Source organism: Electrophorus electricus, chromosome 13 (genome assembly GCF_013358815.1).
Source record: "Electrophorus electricus isolate fEleEle1 chromosome 13, fEleEle1.pri, whole genome shotgun sequence".
NCBI lineage: Eukaryota > Metazoa > Chordata > Actinopteri > Gymnotiformes > Gymnotidae > Electrophorus > Electrophorus electricus.
Window position 1 is genome coordinate 8,404,276 of NC_049547.1, and position 22,958 is coordinate 8,427,233.

The following is a 22,958-nucleotide window of genomic DNA, read 5'->3' on the forward strand; positions in this document are numbered from 1 at the left end:
CTAACTTTCACCCTTTAATTTTCATCCATTCTGTTTTGCTTTGGCTTTGTAATCACTGTCCTGCATTTTTTCTTCAGTAATGGTCTCTTTCTAGCCAATCTCCCAAATAGGCTAGTTGTGTGCAGAGCTCTTAATGTTCTTGACTGGTACTCCTTCAGTCCAGTCTCAACCAGAGAACTGTTTAGCTGCTTCAAAGTGGTTGCTGGCCTCTCTGTGACTTCCCTCACAAGTCCTTTTCTTGTTCTGTGTTTGAGGGAGAACCTTATCTAGGCAGTGCCCAGGTGGTATGATCTTTCATATCCTTGCAATTCTTCCAACACTGTTTACTGGGATACCCCAAAACAGCTTTCCTTCAGATTCACAGTCTGATCAATGATACTTCAGTTCAGTTCAGTTCCTCCCTTTTATCCTGTATGAAATTTCTGGAATTTCATTTCTCAAACGTCAAAGGCTGTACCTGCTTAATCTGCTGATGAATCTAATCGTGCAGATTTCTTACTTTCTGGTCAGGCCTTATTCCCATTTATCACATTCTAAATAACCAGCGCTTTTAGATATCATCAAAAGGCATAGTCTCAAGCACATCGCTGGGTGGCGTACCAGTATTATACTTTGTCACTGCATGCGCTCCACACGTGCAAAGCTACATGTCACGTGTTCAAAACAAAACTACCGAGGTACAGGCGCATATGACTGGAGTGGTTGTGAATCCAAATTGGTAGCGTTAGTAACGTTAGCTGCCTTTAGTATCGCAACTAAAGCAGATAGCTAACATCACGATTCCAGAAACATCCCGAATCTACTAAAACTTGTATTTTAAGGTGTGTCTTTTTGGTCTTTTTACTTCTCGAATTAGCTATCCTGCTAGCAGTGGTGTCTAGCAACATAACACTAGAGATACTTTAGAGTTAGCTAGGTAGCTAGATGGATTGGTTAACAGCTAATCTAGTTAAGTTAGCTGAAATCAGGTTTATAGCTAGCTAGCTGTTTTGGAACCTTGAGATGTAGTCCCCTAGCTCAATATGAGTAGGTCATTTGCAATTTGCCTTTATTGTTAGGCAGTATAACCCTTTAGCTAATATGCTTGCCAGTTAGCGAGCTAGCATTATTCTATATATTTTCTTAGTCTTGTATGAAGCCAGTTAGCAAGCTAGGATAAAAACAAAAGTTATGGATTTATTTTTCGACTGGTCGGTATGCCACTGAATTCTAAAATCATGTTAACGGTTAACAGTGCGTTATATTTTCATATATATTCTTATATTTTAAGCTCTCCATGATTCATCTGAATTAGATTTTTTTTAAAACCATACTATAATGTCGGCTAAGTTAACATTAACCTGTTACTTACATTTGTGGGTCTTGTATTCAAATATATATAAACGTTGTACCTATTTAAATCACATTCTTGCTCACACGAAAGTGTAATGCAAGTGACATTTTAGAGAGGCAGATGCTAGACTGAACACGAGGGGTTGGAGGTCTGTTTCTGTGCGCTCTGATATATACAAGCTGACTCTACTGTTCTTCCCAACAGAAGGCGGCTTGTGACACACAGACGTCTTGGTATTGATATCCAGCAGCATGAAGTTAGTTGAGCTGAGGAATAGCACCATAAAGTCAATGCAAACAGGTGAAGAAACAAAGAATAACTGAATAATTTTCAGCTCTTTAAAGCTCACAATCTGTGTCAAAGGCTAGAGATTTCCTTTTTTCATACACCATACAACAGCACATTTTTTTTGATGTGTCAGAATTGTTCATTTTTCCGAACTTGGTTAACAGAAGTGAAAAAACATCATAATCCAACTTTACAAATAAGCGCTTACTGAAGATCTGCTTCAGAAATTCACTGCTGGAGTTAATGCAGCTCTTACATAACAGTATTGTTATGTTATTGTCACTGGTCTTGTGAAATATGGATGAGTTTATGCAGCAGGTCATGAGACTGGTTGATAGTTAACAGGTCTGAGCACTATTTTGTTTCTCAGGAGTGTGAGACAAGCAAAGGAGAACAAAACCAAGAAAAGATGGTTGCTCTGTATGTTTTACTCTTTGGCCAGATCTGTGTGGCTTCGTGTGTGCTGCCTATTGGAAGCCAGCCTGAGCAAGTGCACTTATCTTATCCAGGTGAGAGCAAAATCTTAGTACTTTAGTGTATGCATGATGGAGACTTCCATTTCTTGAGTTTTCCAGCTAGTGAAAACTGATTAGTCATTCCACAGGACACGTGGGATATTTCAGATATAATTTACCTAGTACAAATCAGTCTTAAGGCTGGAAAGATGGAAGTCTACAAGTTATTTTTGGGTTTTGTAATTCAAGTTAATAGCCATTTGTCTTTCCACTCAAGTTATGAGAAAACATTTGACCAAAGCTGCAGTAGTTACTTTTCATGATGTGGTTCATATACTGTTAATACATTTCACATTTACATTTAGTAATTTTGCTACTACTGTTATCCAGAGCAGCCTAGAAAACTGTAGTTGACACAATAAATACTTTTCTTACCGGCAGGCCTTCAGTCTGCTATATAACAAGTATGCTTGCCAGAAAACACTGCTTTCTCTCTTTCACTGCTTTCTCAAATTCTTGATTGATTATTTTAAAACAAGTATATAGTTTAAAGGTTTGTCAAGTCACTTTTACTTTCACTATCACTGTTTTAATAATATTCTTTTGTGGCTGGAAATGGAAAGCCTCTTAGACTTTTGAAAAAACAAAAGGTTTGCCTATGTTACCAAGCTGTGTGATATAAGTATGAACAGTTGTGTACTGTGGGTAATGTAGTCCAACCCCCACCATGCAGGTGTGAAGGGTTCAATGGTGATCACTTGGACAACCTTAAATGCGACTGAGAGCATTGTGGAATATGGTCTATGGGGTGGAAAGCTCTTTACTCAGTCTGCCAGGGGAAACTGCACCACGTTTGTAGATGGAGGGTCAGAGAAGAGGAAAATATACATTCACAGGGTCACCCTGTCTGAGCTGATACCTGGCTTTACATATGGTAAGCCTATTCTAAGCCTATTCTGTTTAAAGCTAAATTGGACAAGTGGCAAAAGGTGTCTGATATCCAGACTGTGGTTATAAAGAGCTATGATGTGGCAACTACTTTTAAGATTTAAATAATTCATTTTAGACAAAATCACATTCATACTATACTTACTGGATGTCTAATTGTATGTTCATACTACACTTGCTGGATGTCTTGTTTGTGTGTGCACATGTGCATGCATGTTTGTTTATGGGTGTGCACATGTGTGTTTTACAGTCTATCACTGTGGCAGTGAAGCAGGCTGGAGTGATGTCCTATACTTTACTGCTCTAATTGAGAGCACAAGCTTTAGCCCTAAATTTGCTTTGTTTGGAGACATGGGCAATGAAAACCCTCAGTCACTTGCCAGGTTGCAAAAGGAGACCCAGGTCGGGATGTATGATGTCATCCTGCACATCGGTAAACCCTTTTACGTAGTTGTGCTCAATTCTGAACTTAAGTTTTCTTTTTATTAGTGCATCATTTTCCATCAGTGTTGACTAGCACCCTCAGTATAAAGGTCTCAAAGCAGGCAGTTGATGATGGTAACACCAACTTTTAAAACTGCTTTCATGATATCATATGTGCCATGGGTCACAGCACTATGAATTTTGTAGTACAAAATTCTCAAAGACAGAAGAAACAATTTTCCACACTGTTCAAGACATTAGGTGTTTAGGGCCTAAACAGTTTATTGGCGAGAGAGAGGAAATACTGTTTTTTTTGTTTATGATCAGTATATTAAAGGGACCTGTTGTGCTTTTCCATTTTTTCCTAATTTAGTCTTATATAGTTTTTTTGTGCATGTAAATGGTCTGCAAAGTGACAAAGCTCAAGTTACAAAGCCCAAAATACACATCAGTGAGTACCTGCAGAGTGAGTAGCCGCCTGAAATGCCTCATTGGAATTCCAGCCCTTTTCTTTTGTTACAAGATTATATAACATTGTAACCATCCTTATTGTCTACCCACTGGCAAGTTTTGCTAGAACAGAGTGGGTGAGCTGATCAGTCAATCTTTAATCAATCTGAGTGTTTTTCTCTGTGTTTTAATTTACAGGAGATTTTGCCTACGACATGCATGAGGTAAAGTTACTCTAAACCTTTTTCATGAATCTTGCAGTAATGTTGCTGCATATAAGAGGGTCAAACACCTTCCTGATGTGGACCATTTAAGATTTTTTTTGCTTATATAAACAAATACATTCAACGAGATCATCATTTGGATGCCTAAAAACATTAATGTGAAATAATTTCATATGGTGCTCAAAGGTGGTCCAAGCATGTTGTAATTTTGCAAAGCACTGCCTAGACTCCCATGATTGCAGTCTCACTCAAAAAATGTATTTTCATAACAGGCAGGTAATGAACTGAAAGTGGCAGGTAATATTTAGAAAGTAATCGTGGTCTGGAAGTAATGAATACAGAGAAAAAGGTTTTCTTTTTTTTTTTTGTAATGGTAATATATTGCTGAGGAATGTTCTGATGATATGTTGGTTGGAAGGCTCCCATAAAATCAGCATCCAGTTGGATCACATGTTGTATAAACATTGTTTTTCATAGTCATACTTTGTCACATTTTTGAAAGTAAAACTCATTCTCCAAAGAATGCTGCTAACGCTTGTGTCATGATATCTGTATTTCCACTAAAGGCAGTAAAATTTGCCATGGGCGTGCAGATCAGATGACCGCAAAGGTCTGAACACCCCACTAGAAGCAGTTATATGAACAGCTCTGTTCCACTGTTCCCCTTGTCGGCCACCTAGTAAAACAGAAAACTAGCTGTCAGAAAACTCGTTAGGGCCCTGAAATTCAGTGACCCCCACCTGAGTCCACCCTGTTCAGTTTTTATCCCACAATTGCCTAACATTATATTTTTCTTAACGTCTGGTTCAGATTTCATCAAGGATTTTTTGTTGTTGTTGTTGTTTAATGGTAGATCATTTGGGTAAGTTGCCTGGAAAACTGATTTAACCTAATAGTGGCCCAGGCCTGCACTCAGCTTGCTTTCCGTCATTGCTGAGGTTTCTCAGTCAGACTTACTGACAGTTTGCCCTTCGCCATTTGCCATTTAGGAGCATTAAGCAGATTTATGGCTTATATGACATCATTAATGAATATTGCTATATTTAGGCTGTCAGCATTGCTTAACATACATTACATTTTTTGCCAGTTTGAAAGCACACTTGCCTTTCTTTCAGTTATAGTTTCAGTAATATATGAGCACAGAGTCTAGACTTTTGGCTCATTGTGATGTTATGTCTTCCTGTATGTGTTTGTGTGTGTGTCTGTGTCTGTGTGCATGCACGTCTGTTTCAGGATGAAGGCAGAATTGGAGATGAGTTTATGAAACAGATAGAGTCCATTGCAGCCTACGTGCCCTATATGACTTGCCCTGGTAATCATGAGTGGGCCTAGTAAGTATTCCAGATAACCCCTTTATGCTTATCAAGATGCATCTAGAATCCACTAAGGCCCTTGAAGACACTTGGTCCTATATCCAGATATTTTCATTAGCTGACTGAGTTCTTTTGGCTCTGCACCATTTCTGCAGCATTTCGCTTTTCAGCATTTTATGTTGTATTTAGAATTTGTGTTTAATATATTAATGTAAACTTGCTATATTAATATATCAATACTGCATACACATTTAGTTATGCAAAATGAATGCGCTTTTTTATTCAGTTATAGAGTTTCTTGTTGGTATTAATCTTCCCTTTTTTGAAGCTCTGATGCTTTTGTGTTGATGTGATGACATAGCTCCTGAAGCGCCTCATTCTTTGGCTAAACAGACGCTCTGCAGTCTAGACGATATCTGTTTTCGATCTGCCCGCGGCTCTTAGTGCTTGCCATGCCGTGCTACCGCCACATTCCTGTCGGCTCTGCTCTCAGTCGGTCCGCCATTAACTTCTTGGCTCGGTGTGCGTTCCGTAAACGGATGCAAAGTAGCCGGCTGAACTCGGACTCTTCTCATGAGCCGCGACTACTGTCTGGAAAAGGAGTACATTGGAGGAGGGAAAACTGTTTACCCAGCAGAGATTAAGGACATTTTGTGGAGGATTTTTCTAATTTTTAAATTTGAATGAATAATATTAGTTTCATAGCTTGGTCTAACTATAACGTAACCATTGTAAATACACATCTGAAGATGGCATACTTTTCCACTTCAAATGTAGTTTTTAAAAAAAATCAGGATAAACAATAGAAAGAGTTAAACTATTTTATAATTTCATTACCGCTTGTTAGAAATATTTGTCAGCACTGACAAATGGTTTTTATCTCAAACTAGCAAATTAGCTACATAGTTTGCTCCAGGAAGATGCTTGTGGTGCTCAGTGGACAGATAAACTTAAACCGTTAAGAGGAAGATATTGTGGATAACTAGGAATGCTTTGGGAATTATTATAGTAATTGACTGAGGAAAAAAATAGATAAGCAAACCTGAGGTAAACATTCCCCATAACTTCTCACGCTCAGGCTGGAGCAGTGAGGGAAATGTCCTGTGTTCAATTTTTGCCACTGTGCTGTGTTGTTTTGGATAGTTTTCTTACATCAGCAATGATGTGTTGGGTGTACTTTTAAGGAAGCCCGGGACACCGTAGTATATGCTAGCTCAGGCTACTCATCTATATAGTTTTTATTCATTTTATGTATTTTTTTTTAGTGTATGATTCATATAGGAATTCACTTGTATGGGCAGTGGTAGCTCAGTGGTTAAGGAATTTCACTTGTTGTCGGAAGGTTGCCCCACCACCACCAAGTTGCCACTGTTGGGCACCTGAGCAAGGCCCTTAACCCTCAATTGTGTAAACATCAGCATATATTTGTACTTTGCTTGTATAGAGTGTTAGTATCGGTAATAGTTTATTAGTAATACATTATACTGACCAACTAACAAGCAGGTACTCAAGCACTGTTGACTGTTTGGAGCATTTGAGGACTGCATTTATTAACCTAAACCAATGATATGTCCACTGTAACAGTGTTAGTACTAGCTAGTACTAGGTGTGCAGTTTTAAATACATTCACATTTATTACAGTAACTTGATCATCTTGTGAATGTCTGATCTTCCCTGTCCTAGCCACAAGAGAGAGCTATAAAGCTGATGATCCTCCTTCTTCGGTGCGTTTTCAAATGTTTTGTTAGGACTTGAAAGAATACCGTTAAATGAAAATTTTATGCATGTGGCTCCTGCTCTTTCTTTTCACATTAAGTTGCTCAGTCATAACCTTTTAGTCATATTATTTTTCCTTTATATATTTTCTTATTCCCATTTTATTGTCCTTTGAAAGCATATCCTAATTAAAGGAATTTAGTGTCTTGAAACTTAATCCTGTATTCACTAATAATTAGTGAGAACTCTGTGGATATTGTTTAGAAGTGTGTCCCACTGATCTAGCTTGTGCTTTGAAGTACAGGCTTACATGGTTATCTCCATCCTGTTTAGTTTTACACAGTGGATGCGAATGCTGTTTCTATGCCCTTCTTTGTCTTAGCTATAGTAGTAACTCTGAAATCCTCTGAAAACTATCTGAAATCCTATCACCCCTTAGGTCCTGTGCACAAAACCGCAAGAAAATGGCTCTGCCTGCTCCTTTACCTTTGACCCTTGACCTAACTGTAGTCAGTGGCCATGACCCTAAACTTGTTAGCTTGTTAATCACTGAATACCTGGGTTGACTTGGCAGCTTTGTGGTGATATTCCTTCTTTATTTATTGTAATAAATATTTATCTTACCACTGTACCTCACAAAGCCGGCCTTTACTTTTATGGCCAAAGGTGGGGGAGCGGGCAGTTACTGTATCTGCTAGAAAGCCATTCACGCTGTAGCACCAAAATATTTGATGGGCAGGTTGGCATGTCTTTAGCCAGGCCTAGGACATGAGTCGGCCACAGATGTTTAGCATAGAAACTTGAGGTGCTTGGAGCAGTTGATGGACGTGACAGTGACAGTAGCTCTGCTAATTTTTTCAGCAACTTCTCACACTACAGGAGCCGTTTCAACATGCCGGGCCAGACGGAGGGGTTGTGGTACAGGTAGGAACCATCATCCATACATCCAGCTGCTGCGTGGGTCTGCAGTGAATGCTCTTTATGCCAAGAAATGTGGTGGCAGTGATGCTGCTAGACTGCTGGCCTGCTAGCATGGCTTCCAGTTTAAAAGGAGCGTGTGCAGGAAAGGTTTCATCTGTCTTTGCTCCCATCTCATTGGCCAGGCTAAAATGGGAACATTGACTTGCTCACTTCTAGCACTCTCTTTAGTCTTTTTTTCAGTTGCTATTCGTCATAACGCAGCAGTAATTTCACTCTGCACGCTGCTGGCCATGTGACAGCCTACATGGTTTGTCTTGGTGGAGTACAAGAGCAACACATTCTTCTTCAATACTGCACTAATGAAAGTCATATCCGCAGACACATGGACTGCCTTGAGCAGTGGGCAGTCGTTGATTTTTCAGGTGGTGCAATGACATCTTTGATCTGCTTAGTCCATAGCGATCTCAGAGCAGGTTCATATTTAGAATATATACTGACTGTAGCTTAGCCTTTTCATTTTCCTTTTCAGTTTAGATTTTAATCAAAAGCCTAATGGCCTGTGCAGCTCAAACCGTCAGCTATGCTCTGAATCTTTCAGACGGCTCTGATCAAATCATAGGCCCTTTGTTAGTCAGAGCGCAGATTCAAAAGGAAAACAATATGATAACTCCCAACAACAATTCCCTTTTTGCCTCTGGTGACAGACAGTGTTAATGCATTACTATTTTTGAGAGCCTTACATCAAAACTTAAATACCCTTTGAAGCCCCCCTTCATTCTCTGAATTGAAATTTTAGAACAAAATAATATAACTGTAAATCAGCTTAACTCAAGACCCTTTATTTCTATGATCTGCCTGTGTTTATTGTCTTGTTTTAGGTTCACTGGGTGTATTTAGCATGTTCCTGATTTAACCAATAAATCCTTCGTAACTCAAATATTTTAGCCTAGCTGTGTTATAGTTTCACTCCTGAGGGGCTGGAGAGACTGTTGAGGTTTAGCTTTAATGACATGGGAACAGACAGTTTTCATCTGGTCTGTGGAACAGTCCCTCTTCAATAATTACCGAGGAAAAAAATGAGGACTGCTATCACCGTCAGAGCAGTGTGCCTGTTTGTATAAAGGGTGAGTTGCCTTCTGCCTGCTGTAACATTTGGAAAGCACTTGAGCATGTTTATGTCTGCACGTCTGCCTGCAGCTGGAACATTGGGTCAGCACACATCATCTCCTTCTCCACTGAGGTCTACTTCTACCTTGAGTATGGCCTGGACCTCCTCTTCAGGCAGTATGAGTGGCTGAAGGGGGACCTGGAGGTAGAGGTTTACACTGAAACACTGTATGTGGTCAGCCTGGACTTATTTTAGCTCATCTAGGAAACATTTTATTCATATACGATGGAGTTGTGATGCCTAATTTTGCTGAACCAAAAGTGTTGTTGATTTATATCTTTCTAATGTTATATCTTTCTAATGTTATATATTTTACCAGAATTTGTTAATCTGGTAATATCTTGCATTTATAAATAAAGTGTGCATGTGTGTGTAAAATATATATTTGGTATCTGAATGATACTCACTGAACTCACTGCTATGGCTCTGTTCTGATCAGGAAGCGAACAAACCAGAGAACAGGGCAGCGCGACCCTGGATCATCACCATGGCACACAGACCCATGTACTGCTCCAACAATGACCACGATGACTGCACCAAATTTGAAAGCTATGTAAGGGCCTTTCCTGAGCCTCGCGCCTAAACAACTGAATGCATTAGCCCAATAATTTACTAATGCTCGTACAAACAGGTCTCCTATGGCCTGTGTTGTCATGAGGAGAGCTGTATGGTTCTAAATCAAACATCTTTACAAGCAGTCTACTGTGCCATTAGTGAAACCAAAATACTTTGTTGCTCTTTGTCAGCATGGCACAGGATGCAAGTCCCAGGGCACCAATTCCATATACCCAAAGTTGTAAACATACAGGAAGATAACATTAATTTCAGGCTGTCTGTAGCATATACAGTATCTCACCCATTCCCTAACAGTATAACAGAGAGGGAAGGACAGGTGTCAGTAAAGGTCCCAAGTTTATCCCTTTGGCGCTAGCCCTGACCCTTCATTGCACACACTCGTCTTATGAAGTCATAAATCCCTGTTTGTAGTACTGTGTTACTACCTGTTGTGTCTCCTAAATGCACAGTTGTGAAAAAATAAATACTGCTGAAATAAATTGACTGGTTTTTCACTAGTGTACCAAGAACCCCAGTCTCTTTAATTACAGTCTAATTTCACAGCCACTTTTAAAGGAATAATAAGTTGATGTAAACTGGCTGTTTATTACTCTTTGGGGGAAATGCTAGGTCCTGCAGCTTCTCAGGAGGCTTTCTTGTGTTTCATAAAGGAAGCCTATTATGAAGATTTGCACTGTGCTCCATTTGTGGACAGGTTTATTAGCCCCTACAAGCAACTCTTCAATCCTAAAGAAGCCTGACGTTCCACACTTTCTAGAACATCCACACAGCTATTTTAACCAGCACTTGCCTTTCTCTCTTAAACTGACCTTCCATTACATTTGGTTTAGCATACACTGTCATGCATATATTTTGTTCCAATTCAGCAATAAAGTCTGTGGTGTCTGTTGATAGTGCTGAAAGATTATGATTCACCCCCTTCCCTCTTTTCAGGTACGACTTGGACGCAACGACACCGATCCACCAGCCCCTGGCCTGGAGGACCTCTTCTATCGCCAAGGTATCCCTTTAATCATGCTTTTCATCGTGACAGGCCACACACACATATAATGACAATCAAAAATATTTTCCCATCTCTTGAAACACTGCGGGGAACTTCACTTCTTAGGACAAACTTAATGTGAGGCACTTAGCATTCAGCTAACCACACTGTTACTGATTACCTCATAGAGTAGACCTCAAGGGCTTCAGGAGATGTGAGCTGACATGTAGAACTTGAGCACACCACTGTTCATTTAAAGGAGCAAACTGATACACTCAAAGCTTGAGGCCATTCTGCTGTGGTAAAACCACAGCAGCAGCACCCCTCCCCAGCCTCCATGACTGGCTAAGAGTGCATGAGCTCAGGCCTCACGTGCTCTGGGGATCAACTTAAATGTTTATTTACAGATGAAGGCAGGCCTGTTTGGCCAAGCAAATGGAAAGAGAAATCCCGGTCCACATAGATCAGGGATTTAATCTATCACTGAGCATTTTGGGAGTTCCACTGAAATATGGTAATGTGTCTCATAATATTGGGGTGAAGCCTCACAGCCATAATGGATGTGGTTTGATTGAATAATGAGGTATAAGAATAGGGGAGTCAATTATATCCTGTCTTTGTTTTTGTGTTTTTTGATACTTGGTTGTGCAAAATGTGTTTTAAATGCTAAAGGTGCAGTAATGTGTGGTTTGGGTGTATATGTCATTGTAGGCGTGGACTTGGAGTTTTGGGCACATGAGCACACCTATGAGAGGCTGTGGCCTGTGTACAATTACAAGGTTTGTGTATTTAGAATTCCACAATGAGACGTACCGCATGCTATGAGACTGTAAATTAGTTGTCACATTAATGAGCATTTTGCTACTACACAAGGCAAGAATGAGTCTTAATGATATCTTCCAACCACAACTCTGTGTAATATTTTAAAAGAGCTTCCATAATTACCCATAATTTCAGTTTTTATTGCTCTGTAATAGTGTGTTCTCTGTTGTGGCTTGTTTGTCTCAGGTGTTTAATGGGAGCACTGAGGAACCATACATGAACCCCAGAGCACCCGTGCATATTATCACTGGCTCCGCTGTAAGTGAGACCTGTTTAATCAGATGTGTAGCTGCTTTAATCTACATTTATTTACATTACCACATTTGCAAGATTTCAATTAAAATTAATTCCTGTATTACCCAAAGCAGAAAACCTCATACTGTGCTTACATACTGAGTTTACCCATGTCTTATAGTTTTTTTCCCTTTATTTGCAGCATGAAATGGGAAAATGTTCAAAATACTTACTTATTTTTTGCATACTTGCTTAATATGCAACAAGTTAAACATCACTGGCTAATAGTCTATATTCTGCAGAGCAATGTGAATTTATAATAATTTATTGATCTAATTAGTTACATTTCCTTCAAACAAAAACAAGTTTGAGGAATACTCATCACCTAGTTTGGGTTACGAGAATTCCTTTCTGTTTACTGTTATAATCAGTACATAAGATCTCACCTGTGAAAGCCTGAAACAAAAATAACACTAGCAAACTGCTAGCACTTTCCATGGACCACATGATGCATTGAAGCCAGTGGTTTGTCTTTGTCAGGGCTGTCGGGAAAAGCATGATGGCTTTATTCCGAAGCCAAGAGAGTGGAGTGCATTTAGAAGTACAGATTATGGCTACACCCGCATGCACCTCATCAACTCCACACACATCTACCTGGAGCAGGTGTCCGACGACCAGGTAACAAACCCACTCATTTCCTGGGCTGTATTTAAGATAATGCTACAATTCCAAATGCTTAATAGAAAATACATCTGTGCCTAGAGAAATAACACAACAAATCCCATTTGGTCCTAATATATCTGGTTTTATGTGCTGTGTGTAGCAGTAGATTCTAAATGACTACAGCATCCCTTTTATATCTGCTTTATGGAAAGCTTTTTAAAATGTAATTGTCTATGGATTACAGAGGATATTATTACCATATTGTCATTTAATATAATGAGTAGTTTTTTCAGTGTATATAAATAGTGTGTATTGTTAAGTTAAGGAATAAAGTACTTTCCAAGGCTCCATTTAACAAAACATTTACTCTATTCCTAGTCTGGCAAAGTAATAGACAGCCTCCTGCTAATAAAGGATGTTCACGGACCAGAGGCCTGGCTCTGAATCCTTCATCAGCTTTGAGAAGGTGACTAGAAGCTTACAGAAACCACTTTTCTTCAGGATCCTGCACTCTAAAACCACACTTTAATACCTTAGAGCCACAGCCTTTAGCGGATGAGCAAGCGGACACTTTCATGCACTTTATGCAAAACAAACGGTAAAGCTGGTTGAGCATGAGGAGTGCATGTGAGCATGCATGTGTTTCAAAGTGGAGGCTGGCATGCCGATTTGGAGCCCTTTCTGGCCACATAGCGAGTGTGCACTTCTTGGTAAGCACCTGGTTAAAGAACATGAGATGTCTTTAACTGAATCAGGATTGTTTTAAATTAAGGATATAAATCACTGCAAAAATATTAGGCCTGATATCTCTCTTGGAATGAAAAATTATTATTTTAAATTATTATTAGAGGATCAGCTCCAAAAATGAATACACCAGTGAATATATGATTAGAAAATATATGTGTGTGTGTGTGTGTGTGTGTGTGTGTGTGTGTGTGTGTGTGTGTGTGTGTGTGTGTGTGTTAATTACAAATTCATACAATTTATTAACCTATCATTTTGTTGGATCTCACTGATTAAACTCAACAGGGACATTTGATACTGTCTGCAATTTGTATAATTTCTTATACGATTCTGTCTCGGGAGTACTGAATGTTGCTACTTTTATAACTTGAGAATTAAGCTCAATAAATCCTCCTTTTTCATTGCCTTTCAAGGGATAGACCATTTATTATACTCTCAAGGTAATACAATGCTTTCTTTGAGCAAAAAAAATCCCAAACTTGCATTGTACCTTGGCTATATAAAATAATTGATCTGAACTGTCAGTCCTATATAAAAAAACATGACTGGTGGATGAAGTACCTTCTTGAGCTTTTATAGGCAGCCAGCGCAGAAGCTAGGTTATGTAACACTCATATTTGTGGTTAGTGAAGACCTGCAGAATAAGCCAGCAGTGTGCTCGAGGCAGCAGCGTCCAAGTAGCTGGCTGAGTTGCTGCCAGGCTGCTCATTTCTAATGAACATGTGCTGCTCAAGATGCTGACGTGGCTATGGTCCAATTAGGCAGGAAGGCAGACTAGGCCTTACTGGGTTTTGCCTTTTGGCTGATGTGCTGGCAGATATAGCAAAATTCCAAGTTATTTTCCAAAATAATAATAAAAAAAAAAACCACCAGACTTTCTGCACATTTTCATTTTGTTTCGGTGAGAAATGTGCTGAAGTATAATGTGGCAAGCATTATCTTCCATGAACCGCAGGGCACATAAGACATTCAGAACAGTTTTCAGCAACTCTAATGCAGTTAATACAGTGACACAATGTTTTCTAACAGTTGACCTAATAACGAACAGAACACATAATTTTATAGTCGCCTGGGACTACTGCTTTGATTTAATTTGCTTGCTGTGGGCAATGAGTCATTGTTTTCCACTGCAGTATAGCATGTGAACCACAGTGTGTAAACAAGCACAGGGAAGCACAGAAAACTGACTGTACAGCCAGAATATCAATCAAATATGTAAATGATGATTTTATGCTAAATGTATGCTAATACGTTACGATTGCTAATCAAAACAACTCAAGGATGTTGCTGAACTTACTAAGCCTAACCCTAGAACAGGATGCAGTTTTATGCCCTGTGAAAGCTTGCATATGGGTTAATCTATACTGCAAGCTGCTGCCATTGGATATTACAGCTGACATTTTACTGCAATTAAAAATTACATTACTCAAAATATAGTGCTTCATTGCTTTTGCAGTCATCTGAAGCACCCAGGAGTTACTTCAGATGTCTATGTCCACTGAGCAGGCTCCTGTAATGCTTGTTTCCTGTTTGTTTCCGGTGCCCTGTGCCAACATTCTGCAGTTTACCTTCCTACTCTGTTTCATTCCAAATACTGTGTTCTGGAGTACCCAGCCATGACACCAGCCGCCACTTTCTAATTGCCCTGTAAAGAGCAATGAAGAGCCTGTAAATTTTAAACATTTTAAAAGAATGACTTGATTCTGATATGCAACGTGCATCATTCAAGGACAGCAAGAACATAACGTAGCACCCTCCTTTTCTTAGGTTACTGTTCTGCAGAAAAAAACAATGTTGATAAATATACACAATGTACAGACACCACCACCATTTTTCTTGTGCTGTTTCATGATTGAAAGGTACAGAAAACCCGAGGCCAAACTATATCCACTGATTGCAGAGGCAGGCCCTGCTGTTTGGCTGTGGCCTATTAACAGCTAACCCACGTGTTGTTATTGTTGTAATACTATCTCTACTTGGGTGAGTGTAGCACTGCCAAATTCTTGCCCTTTTACCCTTTCACGTTTTTGGGATTGTTATCATAAATTTCTGATATTCCACTGCATGCTTTTGTGGACTACATAGTGAAAAAGGCTGGGATGGGGGTAAATTTGACCACTTCAAATTTAATACGCATGTGCTCATGTCAAATGCTGTTTTGAACATTGTGGTTGGTAATTCTGCACTTTAAAGATTAGGCTTTTTTTTGTTTGTTTGTTTTTTTACTAAATATTTGTCAGGAGTCAACAAAAAAAACTACTAAATCTCAGGGTTTAAAGATGTTTTTGAAATGTGAAAAAGGAATAATGAGGTTAAAAAATACCTGATCAAAGTGAAAATCACTTTAGTAGATTAATGCAAGTCTAGCAGATGAGTGATACAGTAACCCATTATTTGCTTATTTAATAAGTGAGTGACTATGAAAATCAATCTATTCTGTTGGACTGTGCTGTTGCTAGTTATAGAGAACTTGTGAATATTAGAACTTTCACTCAGCTGTACCCTCAAGAAATAATGTTCTTGGTTCATTAGTAATATACAATGTCATCTACCCAGACTGCCAAAGTACTATGGTGCTACCAGAGGCATTTTACCTACAGAAATAGTCATACAGATCATCTCAAATCGTTGGCTTTGTTTTTATCTGTTATACAAAAGGCAAAGCAGCACTTTCAATGGAAAACATGATATTCCACTGTCCTTTGTCATGAATGAGCTTGAGGCTCATTAGAATCATTAGATCCATGGTAGTTAAAAAGAAGCTTTTGAGTGGCTCTCCAGAAGCATGGACCTATAATGAATTCTGTTTCTGTTATCTGTTCTAGTACACACACAACCTTCAGCTGGGTCAAACTTCCACTTGCAGTAGCTGGATGATTGTTTTTGTTGTCCCCAGCTGTCCCAGCCAAAGGAACAGACAAGGATAACAAAAATAGGTTCAAAGTGGAGTGGATCTGACAGTGACTGACTTGCTTCTTTTGGCACACAGAATAAGGAGAGACCACAAGTGTTCAGTGAGAGTACATTTGTTAGTTGGTAGAATATTTCCTGATTGCTTTGTCACCTATGTTTTTCCCCTTTTTTTGGTTGTCATGTAGCATAGCAGAGTGGTCATCACATCCTCCCTAACTTCATTCCCATGAATCTGCAAGAATGACAGGACAGCTGGGTAATGTTTACATCTGACTGTTAACGTTCAAATTCAGAAGTTTCTTCCTCTTTTAAGGAAAATTTGCATTTGCACTGAAATTGACCTAGAGTTTTACATATGGCATATGGCATTACATATGGTCCAGTACTCTGTATGTCAAGATGAGATTTCTTAAACATTTTTCTTGTGTAAAACCAAACCTAAAGCAGAAATGAAGCAAATAGTTCACATGTGGAGGCTAATAAGTATTGGGTGGTGTAAGACTGACTAAAACTAGGACTACCTTAAAAGAGGACTACCTTAAAAGAGTCAGCAATTGTGAATGGTCTTGCAAAAACCAACATGTCGAGCAGGCAGAATAGATGTTAAGAGTGCGAGCTGTGTCTCTGCAGTACAGCACACTGCGGTGAGCTGGTTGTGTTATTTTAACTCTCTGGTGTTCCCTCAGCCCAAAACAAGCACTGGGTGGTATTACCACTATCCCCACCTCCCGCAAGTGATGAAAACTAAGGCGAGCTTGACAGTTGCCTCCAAGCCATTCCATAAACCAGCTCGACGGAGCCCAGATGGCCTGCGGTCGCTACATCCACCCTGCAAGCCAACACGCTGCCTTCAACCACAGTGCCATTTCTCTGGAGGGAGCTTTCCACTGGCCCACTACAAAGAGCCTCTGCTGCTTGCAGACATTCTCGCCGTGGAGCTCCATTTAATGACCATCCAGGAATGCAGTATCAACAGGAGGACTCAGCACGGTGTCTTTGAATACTACTGACAGGGCAAATGTTGAAAGTCTACAGTATACTAATAGGAATAAAACAGTGATGGCAGTGTGTTTCAAAATTTTCACAAAATTGAAAAAACATTACAAACATTTTCTCCTGCTGACATGTGATGGTGCATGGAGAAGTGGATATTCTGTAGTAGGAACTAGGTATGGTAAATTGAGAGGAAATGGAGAAAACATTTTTAACTGTGCAAATTGTGGGAATTTTAATTTTTAAAAATTCATTTTGATCCATATTGAAAATAGTTTTTAACATAACCTCTCATAAACTTCTAAATAATTTCTCTTTTTGAGTGAATTCAGAGGTGTCACCACTTAATTAAAAGGAAATTTGAGGCATGAAATACACTGGACTATGGTCAAAATATAAACACCTAAGACTCACCTCTCCCTGGCTGAAATCTTTGTTGTTCAATGTTCATTTGAACATTAAATAGCCCTGTCTAAATTTTGATGGACTATCCAATGAATTCCAATATCTGTCTGTTTACGTACTGTCTTGGCTTTCCAACCTGCTTTGACAATGTAATGTCTTCTTGTCACTACAGTTTTCCTGAAAGACTGGAGTCAAGCAGTGTTTGGTTATTCCCCTGCACTAATACACGTACTAAAGCCTTGTAATTAACTGCAGACTTGAATAAGGAGTATTTGACCAACTAGAGGGCAGTATTTCTAAAGAATGCTTTTTAAAAATAAGTTCTGGCAGTGGATGCGTTCGCCTGTGACCTCCTCACCCATGAGCTGATGTCTGGTGAGCATCAGTCAAATACACGATGTGCACTGAGATTCTTATTTTGGACTCAAGAATAACTTTTTCTCCCTCCCTCTTTTCAGGGGAGCTGCATTGGTAAAGGAACCTTGCTCACCAGGAGGCTAGGCTACACCTTGAACCTTCAAGTATGAATCTGCAGGATCACAGTCAGAAAGAGGGAAACATTTCTTCTACTAGGCATCAACTAAGGAGTCACTATTGGTATGCCACACTTATGAACCAAGAAGGTTCAGTGTTGTTTCAAACAAATGGACATGTAATAGCAAGCCTGCAGTGCTAGGACATGGGCTCATTGTATAGTATTTTATGTAGTGTAGGTTGTGACAGATAGTCATAGTCATGCCCTTTTGTTGAATGAATGTGTTGTAGGGAAGTTTTTAGTAGTGTTGGATGATTACATTACATTCATCGCCTGGAATGGTGAACACTGAAGTTACACAGCCTGCTTGAATGTGTGGGTACTTTAGTCAAATAACTACAGTATGTGCCATAAACAGCATGTACATACCAATATCATACCAAATATGTTGATTAGTTGTTTACTTGAAATTCTAATGAAGACCATTAATAAAAGACAATAACATTTGCTACAGGAGGCTTAGCAGTGAAAATAAGATAATTTTGATATTTAACTGCATTCTCTCTCTGTCCAACCGGTTACTTGTATAATGAATAGCTTGATAATTTTGTGTGTACACTTTTTAGATGCAACTTTAAAGAAGTATGTAACCTAAATTAGAAATCAAATCTTAAATTTCAACCTGCATATGAAGTAAAGATCAACATGCAACATGCAGCATTCAGGTCCATGTTGATTATTGTGATTATTGTATCTTTTTGTTGGTTTTTGTACTTGTATAAAACTAGTATAGAAGCTGAACTGTGCTTCAGACATCACTGTGTCTTATGGAAAGATCCCACAGTAAGAGATCCTTTTTTCTGCCTAATGGAAATCACACCGACCCCCACTAAACCTAGGTCCTGGCGGTGCTTGGTGAAGTAACTCGCCGTTTTTCGCAGAACATGAGATGTGGTAACCGCGATCAATGCTGGACTCAGCCCTGTTTTTCGTCTCCTCCTGGCAGGCTCTTGAGAGTGCTCAATTAAATGGCGCTGGACACCTAAACCATCGAGGGTAAAGCTGAAACCTGGAGTGCCACACACAATGGGGCCGTTGATATATCGGTACTCCACTGAGCGAGTGAGCAAGCCGATTTCCTCGACAGACCAGCAGGGCACGAGTGAGGAAACAGCTGTCCACACAAGTTTCCAATGTAAGTCTTTCTGTTACTTGCCATTAGGCTCATTTCATTCACCATTAGAAAACTACAGTAAGGCTTACGTAGTCGCCTCACCCGTGTCAGGACGATTTTGGCAGAAATCCCATGTGTTCTGTTGTGAAGGTTGGGAGTCCAAAAAGCAAAGTAAAAGCTTTTGGGTATGCCATTTGCAGAGCAATACAGCTGCATGATTAACTCATCCCAGATCACAGGAAATAAAGAAATGTGGTGGGTAAAACCACACGCTGCTGGTGCCCAGAGGGTTCGGATAGCAGGAATTTCAGTCCTTCATTCTCGAGATGATTGTGATTGGATCTAGATGTTGGAAGTATGTGACTGTGTGTAGCATAAAGCAGCACACACACTGACACAGATATTTATGAGCCTCTTCTCCACACCCTGATCCTTTAAGAAATGGAGATCCTCTAGGGAGGTCACATACTCCTTGTGGTAAACCCCACATATAAGTCCTTCAGGACTTGAGCCTTCCTACAAATGTCAGGCAGAAGACTAACTATCCTACCCCAATTTCCTAAAAGTAATATATGCAGCACATTGGACTGTCAATCTAAAGCCTATGACTCAATCTATCAGAGATCCTCCTTTCCTATAACAGCTGATGCCAGTACCCATTCTTTTTTACAAGGTGTTTATAGTATAGACACAACAGTCAGAGCTGTTGAAAAATGCCATCCTGTACTGCACTTATACTAAATTATGTTAAACTGTGTCACGTTAGGTATACTTAGTTTCCAAAAAAGATGAGTTTTTCATTGTTATCAAACATAAAGGAGAGTCTCTGCTAAAAGAAAGTCTCTGCTTATGGCAAATATGCAGTAAAAAATCTTTATTTTTGCTATTCACTCCTCTGTGCCTGTCTATTTTTGTTTTCATAACATAGGGTTTCACAGAAGCTACATGGCTCCTTTATCTCCCCTAACAGTACAAAGATCCCTTTATGAGGAGGCTTTCTAAAGCACTGCAAGAATGGGATGCACAGGTTTCACATGTACCTGGATCCCATACTTCTTGCTTCCTTCCAGTAAGGAATCCGCTTCAAAAATATCCAGTGCCACATGTGCTTTCTCCATCACTGCATGCCCGGACGTGATAGGATGCTAGCCTCTTCTGTGCTATCATTATTGGCTACATAGAGAAATCAGGAGGTTGACGCATTCTCCCTGTTATTCACCAAGCCCAGAGATATAGGTTTTGTTATAAGTTATTTGGTTATTAGCATGTTGCCTGAAAAATAAACTGAAAAGCTACTGTGCCGGCTAATGACATAAGTCAATGTCTTTTTCTAGGCCTTGCTGGATAGATTTGACTATTACAGACCAACTAAATGAATGATGTGGTCATTTGTGTGCAGATTTGTTGTTAAAGTTCTTCCCATGCTGAATATGCTTATGCTCATTTTTGAGCATCTGTGTGTGTGTACAAGCATATGCCCAATGTTGCTGTGGTCCTATAAAACCATTAAATCCAACCAATGATTTATTGGTTGGTTACACTCCATGTAAAAATTGAATTTTTTTTGTGTGTGTGTAGGTCATAGCTGTAGCACACAAAAAGCAGTGTGAGCATAAAGGCAGACAGCAATAATGTTAGCTCTGGCTAATCACAAGCAGCAGCCGATGTCTGTGAGAAGTGTACGAGGTCCTCTAGGGCCACATGCATATGCCTAAATGATGCTCATTAAGTGCATGTCTCTAATATCAGCACAAATGTTTCCGCACACTGTGCTTATTTTGTCATTAGTGAAAAATGAACCAGCCTTGTGAACTTGAAATAAGTAGGAACCCAGAATTTGTTATATAGCCCTTGATTGTATCTATAATCTTTTAATATCAATAATCAGATAAATGCTACTTATGCCACCAGATGTTGCCCCGACATTGCATTTGTTTCGGCCATTAGGATGTTGCTGTGATAAAATAAGCATATGTTTGCCATTGATGTTTGGTTCACTTCCCCTATAGCAAGGCGTAAGAGCATTTTTTCCAGGGAGTGGAACAGATTGCAAACCATTGGCACGCGCTATCCTTAGTTCCCAATGGATTTACAGATGTCTCAGTGAAGAACGCTTGATTGGGGTTGCAGCACACTAGATTACGATCGCTGACAGCCGTGTAAGATGCGACGTCTGTAAGATGCCTCTGTGTGGTGGGTGACAGCTGTCGTGAACTGCCTCCACTCAGGAGTTAGGAATGTCTGTGTCTGTTTTGAAAATGCTTTTTAACTCTTGTTTATTGTTGGCAGGAGTCACTTCTTTTCATGTTTCAAGCCATCTATTGAATGCAGAAGAAAAATGTTTTATGTTGATTTTTTATAATGAACTTCAAAAAAGGGAAAGAACAAACATTTTGGCATTGGTGCAGTAAGTCAAAATATTTTTTCTGCTTCTTATTCAAGGTTTTTAGATCATAGATGAAAAAACGCAAGGCAAAAACAGAATGTGATTCCAATCTTGTGCATGTATTTTATTGTTTTGTAATCACAGAGCAGTTTGTGTCCAGACTCCCTATTTCAGGTGAGTATAAGTATCGGGAAAGTTTGCAGTTTAATTGGTTTGATGGTTTCGGCTACACTGACTGAGCCCATGACAGTCTTTAGCATCTACCCTCCAAGTCTTGAAACTCAGTAACTTAAAAGAACATGTTAAATGATGCCAATATACATACAATGCCCATGCATACAGGTGACAAAGGTACTTTTACCTTTTAATGAATAATAATAAAATGAATAACTCTGTTATCTTGTTTTAAAGTGACCAAAGTGAATATTAAAGCTTGAAATCTTATATTGTTTCTGTTGTCTTTAGCTTGTATTAATCTGGTCTTTGCTGATTTGTTGTTTACTGTGTTTTCCACTGCAAGTTTAGTTCCTGTGCAAGGTTGGTTGTCCTTTAATGAATGTAGTATGTCATTATTTGTCAGTATGTCATTATTTCTGTACTTTCACTATTTGCACTCTGGTCGGCAGCAAACCCTTCCCCACACCTCTCTAACCCATCAGTTCACTCTCAAGCAAACGCAACAGGGAACAGTAATAGATAAAGCTTTCCTCTCTTGTGCATAAAAAGATTCAGTAGAAATCTTTCGGAACTTGCCAACTTGCACTGGTAACTAGGTGTTCCCAAAAGAAACCTAAAACAAAACAAAAAAAAAGGTGAGGTAGTGTGAGAGATGTTGACTCTTCTATTTTAGAATATCAAAATGAAGGAGAATAAGCAGGCAGCCCATGTCTCTATACACATTTACTATATTAAACAAGAAAAGCCAGCAAAGCAGCACATTAAGTAACCTTTTAAAGATCCGGATTGCATGTATCAGAGGAACGAAATTTGACCAAATATACAGATTATCACACAAATCTTTTCTTCATACAGATGGTGGTCATATGCTCAGTATCACACTTTGGATTTCCCCCCCCCCCCCCCCCCCCCCCATTCCTCAGTAAGTTGCTTAGCCCTGGGGCAGCTGCATAGGAGAGGGTCGGCACTAAGACTGCTCCGCCACCTCATCCTCTCCAAGGCCGGAGGGAGTAAGCCCAGTAAAAGGAGCCAAGGGCAAGAAATCCTGCCTGCGAGCAGGGCTCACCGAGGAGAAAGTGAAAGAAAGCCATAGAAGAGAAAAATATGCCTCTGCAAATCCAGGTCACTCCTGTTTGTAATTTAAGACTTCCCAGTCTGCATGCTGCTTAAGAAAT

The 22,958-nt window shown here is 39.5% G+C and overlaps 1 protein-coding gene across 6 annotated transcripts; it reads left to right on the forward strand.

The window, feature by feature from the left end:
• The first annotated feature begins 678 nt into the window (after positions 1–678).
• acp7 (acid phosphatase 7, tartrate resistant (putative)) lies at positions 679–22,672 on the forward strand. 6 transcript variants are annotated; one of them, XM_035533022.1, is made up of 18 exons: positions 679–821; positions 1,538–1,633; positions 1,992–2,130; positions 2,810–3,010; positions 3,275–3,457; positions 3,821–3,913; positions 4,096–4,121; positions 5,355–5,452; positions 8,012–8,074; positions 9,269–9,383; positions 9,679–9,792; positions 10,749–10,815; positions 11,509–11,576; positions 11,806–11,877; positions 12,394–12,531; positions 12,895–12,982; positions 18,030–18,168; positions 19,053–22,672. In XM_035533022.1, exons 3-16 carry the CDS (start codon positions 2,031–2,033, stop codon positions 12,958–12,960), a joined length of 1,404 nt encoding a protein of 467 aa, XP_035388915.1. In that variant the 5' UTR covers positions 679–821; positions 1,538–1,633; positions 1,992–2,030; the 3' UTR covers positions 12,961–12,982; positions 18,030–18,168; positions 19,053–22,672. The 6 variants fall into 6 exon arrangements, with proteins under 6 accessions (XP_035388915.1, XP_035388913.1, XP_035388914.1 ...); XM_035533020.1 differs by lacking the exons at positions 18,030–18,168; positions 19,053–22,672 and adding exons at positions 16,359–16,429; positions 16,860–17,656; XM_035533021.1 differs by lacking the exons at positions 18,030–18,168; positions 19,053–22,672 and adding exons at positions 16,364–16,429; positions 16,860–17,656.
• Positions 22,673–22,958: the final 286 nt, after the last annotated feature.

Excerpts from the sequence above, each read along its gene's own strand:
- acp7 (XM_035533022.1), top strand. The coding sequence starts at position 2,031 with ATGGTTGCTCTGTATGTTTTACTCTTTGGCCAGATCTGTGTGGCTTCG. Across the intron at positions 3,458-3,820 it reads TGATGTCATCCTGCACATCG|TCTTATATAGTTTTTTTGTG; the intron begins GTAAACCCTTTT and ends TTCCTAATTTAG. Across the intron at positions 5,453-8,011 it reads GGTAATCATGAGTGGGCCTA|CAACTTCTCACACTACAGGA; the intron begins GTAAGTATTCCA and ends TAATTTTTTCAG.